Genomic DNA, 14,332 nt, shown 5'->3' with positions numbered 1-14,332 from the left:
TTATTTTTTCAAATAAATATGGGAGAAAAAGAATCAAACATATGTATGTCAAGTGGACAGGGATATCTCAACCCTCGTGAAAGATTTTGGCCGTCAAGCCTAGGGTTGAGATATTCCTTTCCACTTGACAGACCCATATAAAATTTTATTATTCCGATCTTATTGACATCAGAGATTTAGCTCCTCTTATCGTCATATACCTTAAAATGTGAATTTTTGTACTTAAAAATTGTGCTAATCGCATATCTAATTCCAAGTGTCAGTCCCTTTTATATCTTATTTTCGGAAGAAAATATGAAAGGAATTTGTGTATGGATAATTAGTGAGTGTTTGTCGTCCTATTATCAAATAAAGCACGTCATTAGTAAAGTTGCCGTGATTTATATGTATTTTGTAGCAAAACAGTTAACATGGTGATGTGTGACATACATGTAGATAATTATATGGGACGTATCATTTCAATGTTTCTGTATATTCAGATAACATTAAGTCTGGACGCTAGAAACATCTCTGATATAGTTTCTGTTACATTATTACCTATTCGGTATGTATATAATAAGAAACAGGAGGTAGTGGCGTACATACTCTTTATAATTTCGAAATTTTGAACTTTTCAAGATGGCGCCATTAACCGCCGAATTCATATTTGATTCAGATGATAGATGTTTGGATTTATCGGTTTATAATTCATCTTTTTGGACAAGAAACGAATAAAAAACAAAAGTTAAAAAAAAAAATTATTTCGTAAAACACAATTATAAGAATTGTAAAGTGTATGTAAAGTGTAAGTATAAAAAGGAATATGGTAAAACATTTCCATTAACTAAATGAATGTGTGAAGGTCTGTGAATGTGATTTTTAGCGGGAGCCAACTCAAAATTATCCCATATCATCAATTGTACACATATAAATGGCCATTTAATAGTTCGTTTGTCAATACAGGGTATGTATGGATAAATCGATGACAATCGGGAATGTAATATATGATACAGTGTTAATAAAACAAATTACATGTATAGATATACGTAAAACACACAAAAACACAAATCAGTTACCACTATTTGAAATTCCTAATTGTTCACCGTTTCGTGCGTACGAGTTAAAAACAAAACCCAGACAGAAAAGTAAATGAAATATCTGTCTCACTCAAATGCATTTTCCCACCTAGACACATCTCCAGAAAACGACATTTTGTCACAACATGCATATGCATGTAGGTTTTGTGTGTGCTCAATGGGCGAACTGACTTAAAAAAAGAAAATAATTATGACAGCATCTGCGAATTGTTTCGTTGTCTATAAAGAAATTGTTGGTAATTTGATTGGTCAATTTCAAAAGACATCAGAATGTGATCCCATATGAATTGCTGTCCGATCCTCTGTGAAAAGCTGTGAGAATATCGTTTAAAAAACAATAAGATTTGATTGAGGTTCATGAGAAAAGGTCGACAAGAAGATCTTGGGCCTTATAGACACCTTCATGTTTTTAACATAAAATCAATATTATTACTTGACTTTGATAAATGAATGTTCTATTAACAGCCAGGGTCATGCAAGAAGTTGGAGGCACCATACTGTAACGGTCGACTTATCTAGAATTCGATCCATAAATATACGACGATCTTTCCGTCGATTTAGCTACTATTTGTTTACAATTTTTATATGTACGCAGATTAAATGAGAAAACTAAGAAGTGTTTAGATTTGTAAGTATACACTTAATACAAACATATAAATTTTAGCAATAATTTTATTTGATATTGTAATATGGTATATACAAGATCTACTGTCCTTATGCCATATCTCAATTTCTGCTAATACTTTTCTGGAATATATCGAATTTCACTAATTAAATATTAATTATGCGATATATGTATGATGATCGTATGAACATGTATTTCTATATAAGTTTACTAGTTTAGGTACGTTCATGCTCCTTATCAAATAGTTTTGTGAAGAATCATGTATTCACTTATACAAAAATAACTTCCTCTTATAATAATTCTTTTTGAGTCTCATTCAATTACGACCTTGTGAGTAAGAAATGCATTTTATTTATTTTTACCATTAATCGGATGATCTTGTTCTACACATGAATATTTTTATACATAAATTGCGTTTTATTGCCTAAAATGGGTACAGTTTATTTTCTTCTTCAAAACATTTTCCTAGCAGTTCTTTACATGCTTATTTTCAATGAAGGATTATATTTGAAATAAGCTTAATTTCAATAGTTTAGGGTATATACATCTGTGCTGTCGTTGTAACGAGATTCATATACAGTGGTATCTAGATTGGTTTATCTAAAATGGTATATTCGTGATATCATGGTTCAGCGACAAGATGTGGATTGATTTAAAGACAATGGCTTATATAAGAGATATATAATATATATGAGATACAGTTTATATTGAGAGGTATCATGATCAGTTTCTGTGAATCGTCACAGGTAAGTTTATGTAACCCTAACCCACTGCCATTAACCATGTCTCCTGCTGTGAGTCTTCAAACCTGTATTTTACGATCTTAATCCCCTACAATCATCGCCTCCCACCGGGTGGCGGTCGGTGTAAACACCCGAGTATAACACTGACTGTATTAATCCACTACACTCGTGTGACACTCGTAATTCCGAGAGTGGATTAGAACAAATCCACCTGACGCGTACTGTACAAATTGGGTTTAGATCGTGCATATTTTTGTTGTTTTGTTGATGATGTCACTTATAAGTTTTCTGGTTTTTTAGTATAAATTTTATTGGAACTACTGCAATAAAATCAACTGAATAGATCATGTGCTGCCCATCGTGTAAAACATACATATGCATTGAACGAATCACTGCCTAAGATGAATGTGGCGAATTATTAAGTAAATATATTTTGGCAAGATCTATACTAAGTATACAATATCTAGTCATAAAGTCTAAACACTTTGTGAAGAAAGTGTTCTGTATACATATTACGCCGCGCGTCTCAGTGGCGGCGAGATTTCAATTGCAACAACGTTTGATAAGCTTTCACACAATATATGTTGATGTTTTGAAAACGTGAAAACATATGATTTTTTTTTTTAAATTGGTCCTTCAACACTGCCTGAATATGACACATCTATAAAACGTGTAATTAGCAACAATTAAATAGTAAATAGCAACGCGCTAAGAAAGTGACAAGTTAATGTCCATATACAGCAGCATTTTTGTTCCACTCATTGGAGTTAATTTACCGCTTGCATTGATTGTTAGTAATGGACTGCCGAACATGATTTTACTCATAAAACTTCTATTTACAGTGGAACCTCCCGAAACCGAACCTTCTCAAAACCGATCACCTCTAGAAACCGAACATGGATGTCATGTACGGAATTAATTCCTCTTTATTAATAGTATATAAAACTTCCCAAAACCGATCCCTCCCAATTCCGAATACCGGACCGATTTTGAGATCGGAATAGTCAAATGTAACTAAAATACACTTCTGAAAACCGGCCTTACCTGAGCGACACCGATAGATTGCATTGAGGTCTGAGCAACCGACCGTGAAATACACACGTACCTGTACAATAGTTGTCGCATGCCATGTCCTGGGGCATGTATACAGATGTGAAGGCTATAGGTACACGGTAATTATACCCGAGATAGTGGTGAAATTATTTAATCATGTCTATTGTTTAGATATTTAACAAAAGTCTACCACGTGCACGCGGTTTGTTTACTGTAAGAAAACAAGCAGAGCTAGTAATAAAGAGATAGTTTCGTATTCAAATCACACGGGTTTTTTTATTTACATATGTCGTAAATTATCTGTATGAAGAAGCCAAAGCCATGTAATTGTTTTTAGAAAATGACTATGTCATATAATGACCGACATCAACTGATCATCGTGTAATTAGACCATTTAATTTGATTCTTGACGTAACCGGAAGCGATCGGCCGTATGTAGGTTAGTGCAGACGAGAACATCCACAAGAACATTCACGCAACTAACTAACTAAACTACGTTTATAAAACGGTAACAAAATCAAGATTGTTGTAATCCATTCCTTTTAAACGTATGATTCTCTCTTTTGTGATAACATTCACATTAACAATCAATATCGGTCGGTTTTAACGAACACTAGGCATACATGCGGTACACTAGTGTAAAAAACGACTTCCGATCGATTAAATCCGGATCGTAATGATCGGTATTCGGTTCACTTCTCCAAACCGAACCCTCTCTAAACCGGCCGAAATTATGTGCACCGACCATGATCGGTTTCGGGAGGTTCCACTGTATTTGTAATTAGATAATTAGTATCACATGTATATTAAGAAGAAAAATATCGGACCGAAAGATGAATGATTTTTCGTTCACATTGCTCCATGATCACCGAAACTGAATTGTGTATTTCAATTTTAAAAGAAAAAGGAAAGACAGCAATGATTTTTTTAATTGTCGCACTTAGCTCTGTACATCCGTTCAATGTGAAAATAGAAATGTATAAGACATATAAATGTCACGTCAAATGATTTATGTCTCTTCCCTCGAGATGAACAGGATCGGACCTGGAGGAACGAACATGCACGCGGAGGTGGGCATGGTGGCGCAATACTATGTTTCTTGTTTAAATGTTTCTTTCATCACAGATGTCACAAATTTAATCTGTTTTGACTTTTGATTTACGGCAATACCTACTCAACCTGGAACAACACTTTATCATTACAAATATACAAAACGTCATACAAAGGAAGACGTCAATAAGGTAAAATTTATACATAGGCATATCAACTTCAGGGGACTGGAGATACTCCCCGCCATGTTCCATCACGTGATCTATCCAAAATGCTGCGCGCTCACTGGGTGTACCTTGCTGACCATGGAATATTCTAGACGCCTTTCTGATAGTTTCTTTGTACGTAGAATTAGTAAGAATATCCTGTATTATATTAGATAATTCCGAATCCGTAAAGGAGCAGAAATCCGCGGCGATTCCAAATCCTTTGGAAGCCATTTTGCGACAATTGAAGAATTGGTCTCCAAAAAGAGGCAGTCCTATCATTGGTACGGCGTTGTTCAGCCCCTCGTAAAGACCACTATTCCCACAATGCGTGATGAAAGCCACGGTCTTAGGATGTCCTAGCAGATCGTTTTGTGGTACCCATGGCATAAGTAACACATTACCAGTTATGTTGGTGTCGGTACCATACCGTAGAACAAATTTCACATTTTGGATTTTCTTAAATACACCGATGAGTTTCATCATTCTATCGACAGGAAGAGTCTTTGCTACACTTCCAAACGAGACTATGATGACTCCAGTGGTAGCTGAATCCATAAACAAATCAAGTTCTTGTGTCAGTGGCTGTGGTTTTTCTGTACTCAGTCCTCCAACGAATTCCATATTTGGTAACATAGGCTTTGGGAAGTCTAGTATAAACTCTGAGTCTATGAGATGAAACGCCGCGCGTCTATGCAAAACATCTAAAGACACATCTGGCTTTTCAGGCACGTACCTCTCAACCATGTTGGATGGGTATAATGGATTCGGTGAGATTGTAATTAGCATTGCCACGAGCAAGTTAGCAAGTCGTTGAATAAAAGTCATTTCATTAAAGAAACCAAGTAAGTTAAAGGTAGGATGAACTGATGGCATGAACGGTACTCTTGTCCGTACCGGTAAGTACATTGGACCAACCTCTACGTACGGAATTCCCAACTTGTATGCTAAAACGACGAAGCCAGGGATGGTATTGTCAATGAGAGCTAGGTCAAAATTACGATTCTGTAGATCTGAAATTAAGTCTTCGTCTCCTAGTAAAGTATCATACATATTGATGAGGATACGGCGGAATTCCAAAACATGCACCTTCACTCCTTGATTGCACACATCTTTAATCATAGGACTCACAGTAGAATCAACCGTTAAATCTTTGTATAGTGTTGGAACTACAACACTTGTGTAGTAGTCTTCTTTTATCAATTTCGCAAATTGTTCATTCATGACGAAAGTTGATTTGTGTCTATAGGTATTAGCAAGCGAATTGACAACGTTCAGTAACGGTTTGATGTGACTATATGCTGGAAACGCCAGAACTAAGATATTCCCTGCCTGAACTTGATCCGGAATGACGAGCAATAACACTGCCAAGCACACGAATCGGTATTCCATTATGTAAACAGTTCCCGATCACCACGATATCACTAACCTTTCTTGTGGCATAGGCTGTATAAGAGATGACAGTATTAGTTAGAATCGTTGTTTGATGGTGAACCGTCCTGTGACTCAACCTTCTCACTTAAAGCTGTTTTCACACAAACAGATAAAAACCTGGAGCTGTTTTAATGTGATGCACTGCGTTTAACATTCCACTCATGTACACAACAGTAACACTAGAACACCCCTTTGTGTTAAATGGGTGAACAGATACAAGGATAGAGCAGTGTGTATATTATGTCAGAAATGGGAACGAACGCAGTATTTAAATCAATTTCGTTGTGAATTAGTTATACAGTATTTCGTCAGCGAATGTGTGGCAATACATCAGGATCAAGAGAATGGAACGGTCTCTATTGACATATTTATATGAGGATGATCACTGTAATCGACTTACCGGACAACCAGCTCCCTTCTTACATCAGCAGAACTCAATATCATCTAATCCATATAATATGTCATCTAACCCATATCACATGTACTAACATCAGCAGATCTCTATATCATCTAACCCATATTACATGTACTAACATCAGCAGAACTCAATATCATCTAACCCATATTACATGTACTAACATCATCAGATCTCCATATCATCTAACCCATATTACATGTACTAACATCATCAGATCTCCATATCATCTAACCCATATTACATGTACTAACATCAGCAGAACTCCGTATCACCTGAAATATATAACATGTACTGACATCAGCAGATCCATTAAGCTTTTCAACACTATCCAGACACTTACAGGGTATTCGGAACTCTTCAGTGAATACATTTTTGGGATAATACCCGATGAGTTCAATATATGACTAACAGGAGTGGCAAGGGGAAGAACTCGAACATAACGTGTCATTCTAGCTGAGCAGAAATAGATGTTATCAGCATTTTCGTACGATAGACTTCATACTACATTGTAAATTTACTCAAAATTTTTGTGTACATTTTTGTGATAAAAAAGATAAAATCTCAAATTTACATACAAGGAATGCATTTAACATTTTTTTCTTCTAAGATTACATTTTGATACCAAGATCTATATAATCTAGCTATGATTCTCCTGACGAACATATACATTGTATTGTGAAACATCAAGTTTGATTTCTAAATCAAGATCCTTGTACTGTTTCATAAATTCAACAATCGCCAAAAGAGGTATGATCAATTATAAGTTTTGGTATGACTTGGGTTGAGATATATTATATGTATAACACGCAATGAGCTAAGACGATCTTATAACAATACAGTCTTCTACAAGAACATACATTGTACATATTGAAATGAATGTCATACGGGTACAATAAATCAGTTCAAAGTTACTCTTTCAAATTATCAAGTAAACTTCCGGTACAGTTTCATGGCTTTATATACAACTGTACAACTCGATTGAATCTTATTGCGGTTGTACCCCGCAAGATGGAATATCTATTTGACAGTGATCAATTGACGTTATCATGTCAACATTAGTGACGTCAAAATGGTCATGTTTTGGGTATCATTTATACACTCATAGACTTCACTTTGGCTTGCTTAGTTTATGTAGTATACATGTAGATGGTAAGTAAATGTTAATACTTAAGCATTAAATTGCCTTCTTAGCGTTAGTGCGTTATGATTAATTTGTCTACAATCCTGGGAGAAATATAGGACTATAAATCCCCCAAGAAGGCAAAGCCAAGCTGTTATGAGGTACGTTATAAGTACCTCCTACGTCATTCGTGCTAAAAACCGTCATAAACATAAAATCCTCAGTACACTTCCAACAATTTAATCCATATGTTCCATCTTTAGAGTAATCAACATTTTAAAATACAAATATTGTAGAAAATAACATAGAACAATGTTTCCTTTTTCCATTCCGGTAGCACGCAAGTATGCACAAAAAATACGACATCATAATACATATAATGTACATGTTAAATAATCACTATGCCAACAGGAGTTATAGAAGAATTATGATCTCATGAATTCCCTTTTTGGTTTGTAAGGTTATATAGTGTTAGCCTCGAGCAAATGGAAATATATGACTTTATTCATCAAATCGACTTTTGTTAAAAACTTATGGTTTTCTTTATAACTATATCTACTCTTATAACAGATTTAGGGCTTACTGTACAGTTTGTGTTCATTACATACTCATATTGTAGTATCGATATCAGTCACTGTTAGTGTGTATATATCTGTATTTTAGAGATCGGAATCAGCAACAGGAAAGCAACATCTGTGATATGTATACTGTACAAACATTTGTTTGTTCCGGGACGGATGCATTCAGTCGAAGGCAAACAATAAAAAGTTACGGAGATTTTTTATTGTTTAAAAGAGAATGACGCCAAAGTTCAAGCATGACTTCATGCAGACATGGATATTGTTGCTGCTGTTGGTGTGTTCTGCTACAATAGTACACGGGGAATGTAAGTATGTGTTAAAATGTAGTGTATTGTATATACATCTATGTTTATATCTACCTTGTTACAAGTCCATCATTCATAACAGTTTATTGTTGTTGAACACGTATCAATCACATTCACTTTAAATTCATATTCACCTTAAAGACCTATACTACCTTCCCGAAACAGATTTGGATTTTTAAAATGGGAACGTAAAACGAGATCGATGATTTTGTATTCTTAGTTATTAGCTTTGCGTCAATACTAAATCTATCATCACCTTTTGGATTGTTTAATAAATGAAAGTAAATTTGCATTACGCTGGTCGTCTTATGTTTCCCTACGTCACAACCGCGAAATGACTCTCCACTGTTAACATAGATTACGCAGGGAATGTTGCATTTGTTTGATATTGTTACGTCATCTTATGTATTTTCTTATGCTACAATTGTTTTGAGGAAACGTTTTAGTATTAGTTTTGGAAAATTAGCGGGCCTTTAATATTATAAATACCAATAAAACGTCAAATATCGTAGCAAAAATACAAACGTACACTATTAAATGAGAAACAGCTTAAAATAACGGGGTAGTTTAATTTGGCCTGTTTGTGATATATAGTCTTTTATCAACTATGACATCAATAAATACCGGAGTATCTCGAACAAAATCACTGAACTGGTAAAACAACTTTGTCTTTAATACATATCACTAAATATTCAAAATACCACTTTACTACCACAGTTGGGGAATCAACATTGGTCAGATTTTATAGCTGAAGAGTGTCATTTGACATACAAATCAATGAAAACTAGTAAATTGATTACCATCGTCTTATTGATAAGGTATTACAGATATAGTCCTTTTGTTGTTGTTGTTGTTTAAAGATCCACAATACCCGGCAAAAGGTTGTTGAACTTACACTTATAGATGTCGTCCCTGTTATTCACTGTATTTACATAATTATTTCCTTCATTGCCTGTTTTGTTTGTTAAATAGACGATTACATGTACGTGCAACAAATATTTTACGTCGTTTTGATTTTTCATTATTTACTTACTTTATGGACATATTGATATGAGAGGAACTAGATATATATCTGTATATACATCTTATTATTGATATTAAACGATTAATAGAAAATAAACCAAATAATGTTAATCCTATTTCAGTGACTTGTAGCCACGTTGAAACCTACGATGATAACCAAGTCTTACTCTTACACTCTCAGTGCTACCACTTTGCACAAGACGCAGTCTCATGGACTAACGCGGCAGACCGGTGCCGCTCTAATAATGGTACGCTCGCCAGTATTCCGGACTCGACAGTTAATACCGTCCTCATCACACATGCCAGGAACCTAGACTATAGTAACCTAGCCAATGTATCGTTTTATTGGCTAGGTGGTCAAGTAAGGGCCTTTGAGACAGGTGTTTCGTGGATCCAAGGTACGTGCTGTTTCTGATATTTGCTTCGATGGTATTCTATATAAATATGGCATTCTTCATAGACGTTCGCGTCTATGAAAAAGAATGCCCTTCCATGTTTTGTCTATGACTTCATAAACCCAAAAATTATTGAGAATTATGCTTTTAATTTAAGTACTAATTAGGCATACATATCCATGATTTTACTTATGTTTACAATTAATTTGGTTTGTGGCGCATTGATACATGTATCGTATTCAATAGTTCAGTTTGGTCAATGAGTGTGCCGCATTTAAAATGTCTCGCGGAAATGTTCTGTAAATATGACGTGAAAATACTTAACGCAAAATTATCTCGGTCTATGGAAAATAACCTCGAAGATATAACCAATAGAAATGATTGTAACAAATTAAATTATTATTGTTTATTTTTCCTGTAAGAAAAAAATTCGAGAGCGAATTTTATTATAATTCAAAAATTATGACTATATGGCTATAAACAGCCAAATGAGCCTATATCTAACATAAATACATAATTAGTTATTAAACCATATTATGCTACAGATCCGGGCACAGGTTTCCTTTCCTTTAATGACGGCGAGCCTTATGGATTCGCAGAATATGGTTGTTTGATGTTAGACCCCAGCATGGCTGGATGGGTTACTGATCTCTGTGTATCGAAACTAGAACTGGTCGGATATATATGTGTTTATCCAAGTATGGGTAAGTGGATATATCAACTTTTTCCAGATGAATTATAGCTGGTCGGCTATATACGTGTTTTTCTAAGTATGGAAATATTAACCTTAGTTTTATACAATCTTCAGATATTATGCATTATGGCCCCGGTGACAGTGTGATAAAGACTTATTTACTCGAAGGTGTAATATTTTGCGAGGAATTTTCCGAAGGTATTATTATATCTGGGGGTAAATAAACCCTCATATCATACATTATTTATTATACTGAAAATACGCAATTACCTACATTAGGTGCAACTATTACTAAACTTCACGATGAGTAAAAATTGTCGTTTTACGCTTTGTCAGTCATTTTTACAATCGGAAGGGGAGATGACTCCGTGTGAAAGACGAGTGACCATCATGGAGGCACGCGCACGAGAGCAATACTATATTTTTATACGATGTTTTATCCAGACACTCTTATAAACATGAGGTATAATTATATAAAATCCTTATGATAATAAGGCCTTAAATTTTACTTTTAGTTTCTGTTTCTTTCTAAGTATTTTTTAATCAATTTGTTTCACAGGAAGTGCAGAAAATTGATAGTTAATAATGGTTATTGAATTATCATCATATCTGATTATAGTCGAAATCACAAAAAATATAAGGAACTCCCAATTCAGTACCATTGTAAACCTACAATGGGACCAACGATGCAAACATTCTCCTCCTTAAAGGAGCGCCTTTCGTGTTTTCATTCTAACGATGCGCTTTTTATTTTACAGTCAAGTCTGGAAGTTCGTCTGTTTTAGGCCGAGAGTTACAACTAATACCAACAAACATGAAAGGTGGTATAGTCTTTCTTGAAGTTACAGTGTCGACTGCATTCATATGTTGTTAATAAAGAATCTATCTTAACACATATCTCATAAACAGTAGGAGAGGTATTGATATAAGCATTTAGCTTGTTTTCCAATCCTAGCTGTATGTATTGGTATATGTGTATGTATATCTTCATTGTTTATTTTAATAGATACTGTTTAAAATAAATATCTCATTAAATGGATTTACATAATGTTTCTAGAATAACGGATATTGACAAAACACAAAACAGTATAAGTGGGTTTTTTTCCTTATCGAACACAGCACAGTTTAATATTATTAGAATATTTCCAAAGATGAATTGGCATTCTATAAATAAATAACAAAAAAAAAAAAATATGTTCATTTAATATTTATATGCTGTCATATAATGTAATTGGGCGTTCTGTTCCATTTCGTATTCTATAGTTATCTGCTACATCTGTAATCATGACAATTTTTTTTACTTTTTTTACAGGTATTATTTTCTTCTACATCTTCACACACATTACAACTCGTTAGTTATTAAAAGTTGTCTAGAAGACTCACGTTGATGTAATGGATTGTAAGGATTGCCAACTACAATTTAAGAAACACTCAAACAAAGTAGATTTTAAACTCATTATCGTGTTAGTGTTAAGTTTGTTTAAATGAATGACCTTGACTTATTTTCTCGCGTATTTAGGTCGATCAGAATTCGCGAAAATAAATCATAATGAAAAAATTCTACTTGATCTATATAGAGCTTTACCTGTTAATCGTGTAATTAAAACCTCGTAAAAAATCTACTATTACAATAAAGCATTTTAGCTGTAAATCATGAAATTAAATCACCGTGAAAATATCAGTTGGCATTAAAACGCGAATGAAGTCTCCTCGAAAAAAATTATCTTACTGTAAGAAGCTTGTCTGTATGTGATTTGTAGTAATGTATTAAGCAATGATAGAATAAAGGAATCATTTTAAAATATCTTTATGTATATTGGCGTCATTTTTTTCATTACATCCCCCAAATGATTTGGGAAAGTGGTCTTAGAACATTTTGTGACCCTCGGATAGAATATTCCTAGCCTTGTCCTTCATATCCATTAATGTGTCTTATAGTAATGCATGACATCAATAGAATGATCATGTATATAATTTTGAATAAGATAAGGAAGACAAAGACCTGATCGTAAAATGAAAGAAAACGAAAAAGAAAATTATTATGCAAAATCAAAATATGTAAGAAATGTAAATATGCGGAGAGGTTAACGTATCACTACTTCATCATTTCCTACGTGGAAGATAAAGTGTGATCAATCAGATTCGTACACTGTAATCCCGCATGACACTCGAACCCTCATGCTAAACTTGTTTGTTTGTTTGTTTGATTAATTAACATCCTACTAACAGCTATGGTCATGTAAGGACGGCCTTCCATGTATGCGGTGTGTTGCGTGTATGTTGTGTGAGGTGCGTGTTTTGGGAGACTGCGGTAAATTCATGTTATGTCTTCTTGTATAGTGGAACTATTGCCCTTTTTATAGTGCTATATCACTGAAGCATGCCACCCCCAAGCAACACCCCCACCCGGTCACATTATACTGACAGGGTCATGCTAAACATTTCACATGCAATGAATATGGTTTTGTAACGATAAGTTATAAGGATACTTTGAGAGTTCGACCACAGACAGAATTCAGACACTTGCAACTGAAATGTAGAAAATGAGACAAGGCTAAGACAGAATTTTGCTATTCATACCACACAATGGGGTCTGCAGGTATACATTGTACGTACGTAGTGGGCCAGGGATGCACGTGTATTATTTTTTGTCTGTGACTTGATCATGCAGTACCTCACCATCCATGTATGTTTATTAGGTCCTTACGACAGGAAGTATGACAATGATATCACAAACGTAGGTTTATATAGAATCCACTTGAACGCATTAATCTTATTAAAATCACTACAAGGTCACCATTGCAACACTTTTACTATATACACCAATCAAATTACAGAAAATTAGGGTTTTCACAAAACAACGCAGTATTTCCCGAGTGGATGATAGCTAATACAATCAAGTGCAGATGTAAGCTAACCAAATGAGTTATTCAAAGTCAATCGCTTGTCATTCGTCAATATTGAAACAGCTACAATTAATCACTATGGACATACAACGTCTTAACACTCATATCAACATTATGTCGTTTCCTCTATGATTAAAACAACTGAAGACTTTTGAATACTACACCATATTAACACACCGTTAATGGTGATCATCTTAAAACCATTACTAATAATACTACAGTAAAGCTCTTTATTGTCGCATATTAAAATATAAAGCGCCTTCGTATTTTGCAACATATTCGCGAATTCATACATTCGCGATCAAGAGCTCTTATAACAATAGCAATGCATTGATGTATACAAGTGATAAATCATTCGTGAAACATCGGGGGTCGCATTCGAGCTACCTCACGATATATCACGAACAATTATATCTAACTGTACAATAGAGAATGTGAAAACAAAATTGTAAAACTGTTCTCTATCTTATATATTGTTATTTGTATACTAACTTCAGTCCTGTCACTGCTGCTACTACTTCGGGGGTTATCATCCATACGCTTATTCTGTTTTAACGTTCTCATGCATATTGCTGTATTAGCATCGTCGTTATTTTGGTACGTATTTCAAGTATTATGAAATAAAAATGAACTTGCAATATTTAATTGATTAAAAAACAATAAAAAACAAAGAACGATTTGAATGTACGATTCATATGTAGGA

General features: G+C 34.3%; 2 protein-coding genes across 3 annotated transcripts; one reads left to right on the top strand and one right to left on the bottom strand.

The window, feature by feature from the left end:
• Window positions 1-4,408: 4,408 nt before the first annotated feature.
• LOC138322138 (UDP-glucuronosyltransferase 1A5-like) lies at window positions 4,409-6,355 on the bottom strand. Its single transcript, XM_069266194.1, has one exon. It carries the CDS (start codon window positions 6,143-6,145, stop codon window positions 4,634-4,636), a length of 1,512 nt encoding a protein of 503 aa, XP_069122295.1. The 5' UTR covers window positions 6,146-6,355; the 3' UTR covers window positions 4,409-4,633.
• A 564-nt stretch (window positions 6,356-6,919) lies between these two features.
• LOC138322146 (C-type mannose receptor 2-like) lies at window positions 6,920-12,510 on the top strand. 2 transcript variants are annotated; one of them, XR_011208372.1, is made up of 5 exons: window positions 6,920-8,611; window positions 9,757-10,032; window positions 10,575-10,733; window positions 11,060-11,186; window positions 11,482-11,544. XR_011208372.1 is itself a non-coding variant. In XM_069266203.1 (5 exons), the coding sequence occupies exons 1-5, from the start codon at window positions 8,524-8,526 to the stop codon at window positions 12,077-12,079; spliced, it is 630 nt and encodes a 209-aa protein (XP_069122304.1). In that variant the 5' UTR covers window positions 6,920-8,523; the 3' UTR covers window positions 12,080-12,510. The 2 variants fall into 2 exon arrangements, 1 of the variants encoding a protein (XP_069122304.1); XM_069266203.1 differs by lacking the exon at window positions 11,060-11,186 and adding an exon at window positions 12,036-12,510.
• Window positions 12,511-14,332: the final 1,822 nt, after the last annotated feature.

This window comes from Argopecten irradians, chromosome 1, assembly GCF_041381155.1.
Source record: "Argopecten irradians isolate NY chromosome 1, Ai_NY, whole genome shotgun sequence".
Taxonomy (NCBI): Eukaryota; Metazoa; Mollusca; class Bivalvia; order Pectinida; family Pectinidae; genus Argopecten; species Argopecten irradians.
The sequence above is the reverse complement of the archived record's forward strand: the minus strand, read 5'-3'. Positions and strand labels throughout refer to the sequence as shown.

Excerpts from the sequence above, each read along its gene's own strand:
- LOC138322138 (XM_069266194.1), bottom strand. The coding sequence starts at position 6,145 with ATGGAATACCGATTCGTGTGCTTGGCAGTGTTATTGCTCGTCATTCCG.
- LOC138322146 (XM_069266203.1), top strand. The coding sequence starts at position 8,524 with ATGACGCCAAAGTTCAAGCATGACTTCATGCAGACATGGATATTGTTG. Across the intron at positions 10,033-10,574 it reads AGGTGTTTCGTGGATCCAAG|ATCCGGGCACAGGTTTCCTT; the intron begins GTACGTGCTGTT and ends ATTATGCTACAG. Across the intron at positions 11,545-12,035 it reads AATACCAACAAACATGAAAG|GTATTATTTTCTTCTACATC; the intron begins GTGGTATAGTCT and ends CTTTTTTTACAG.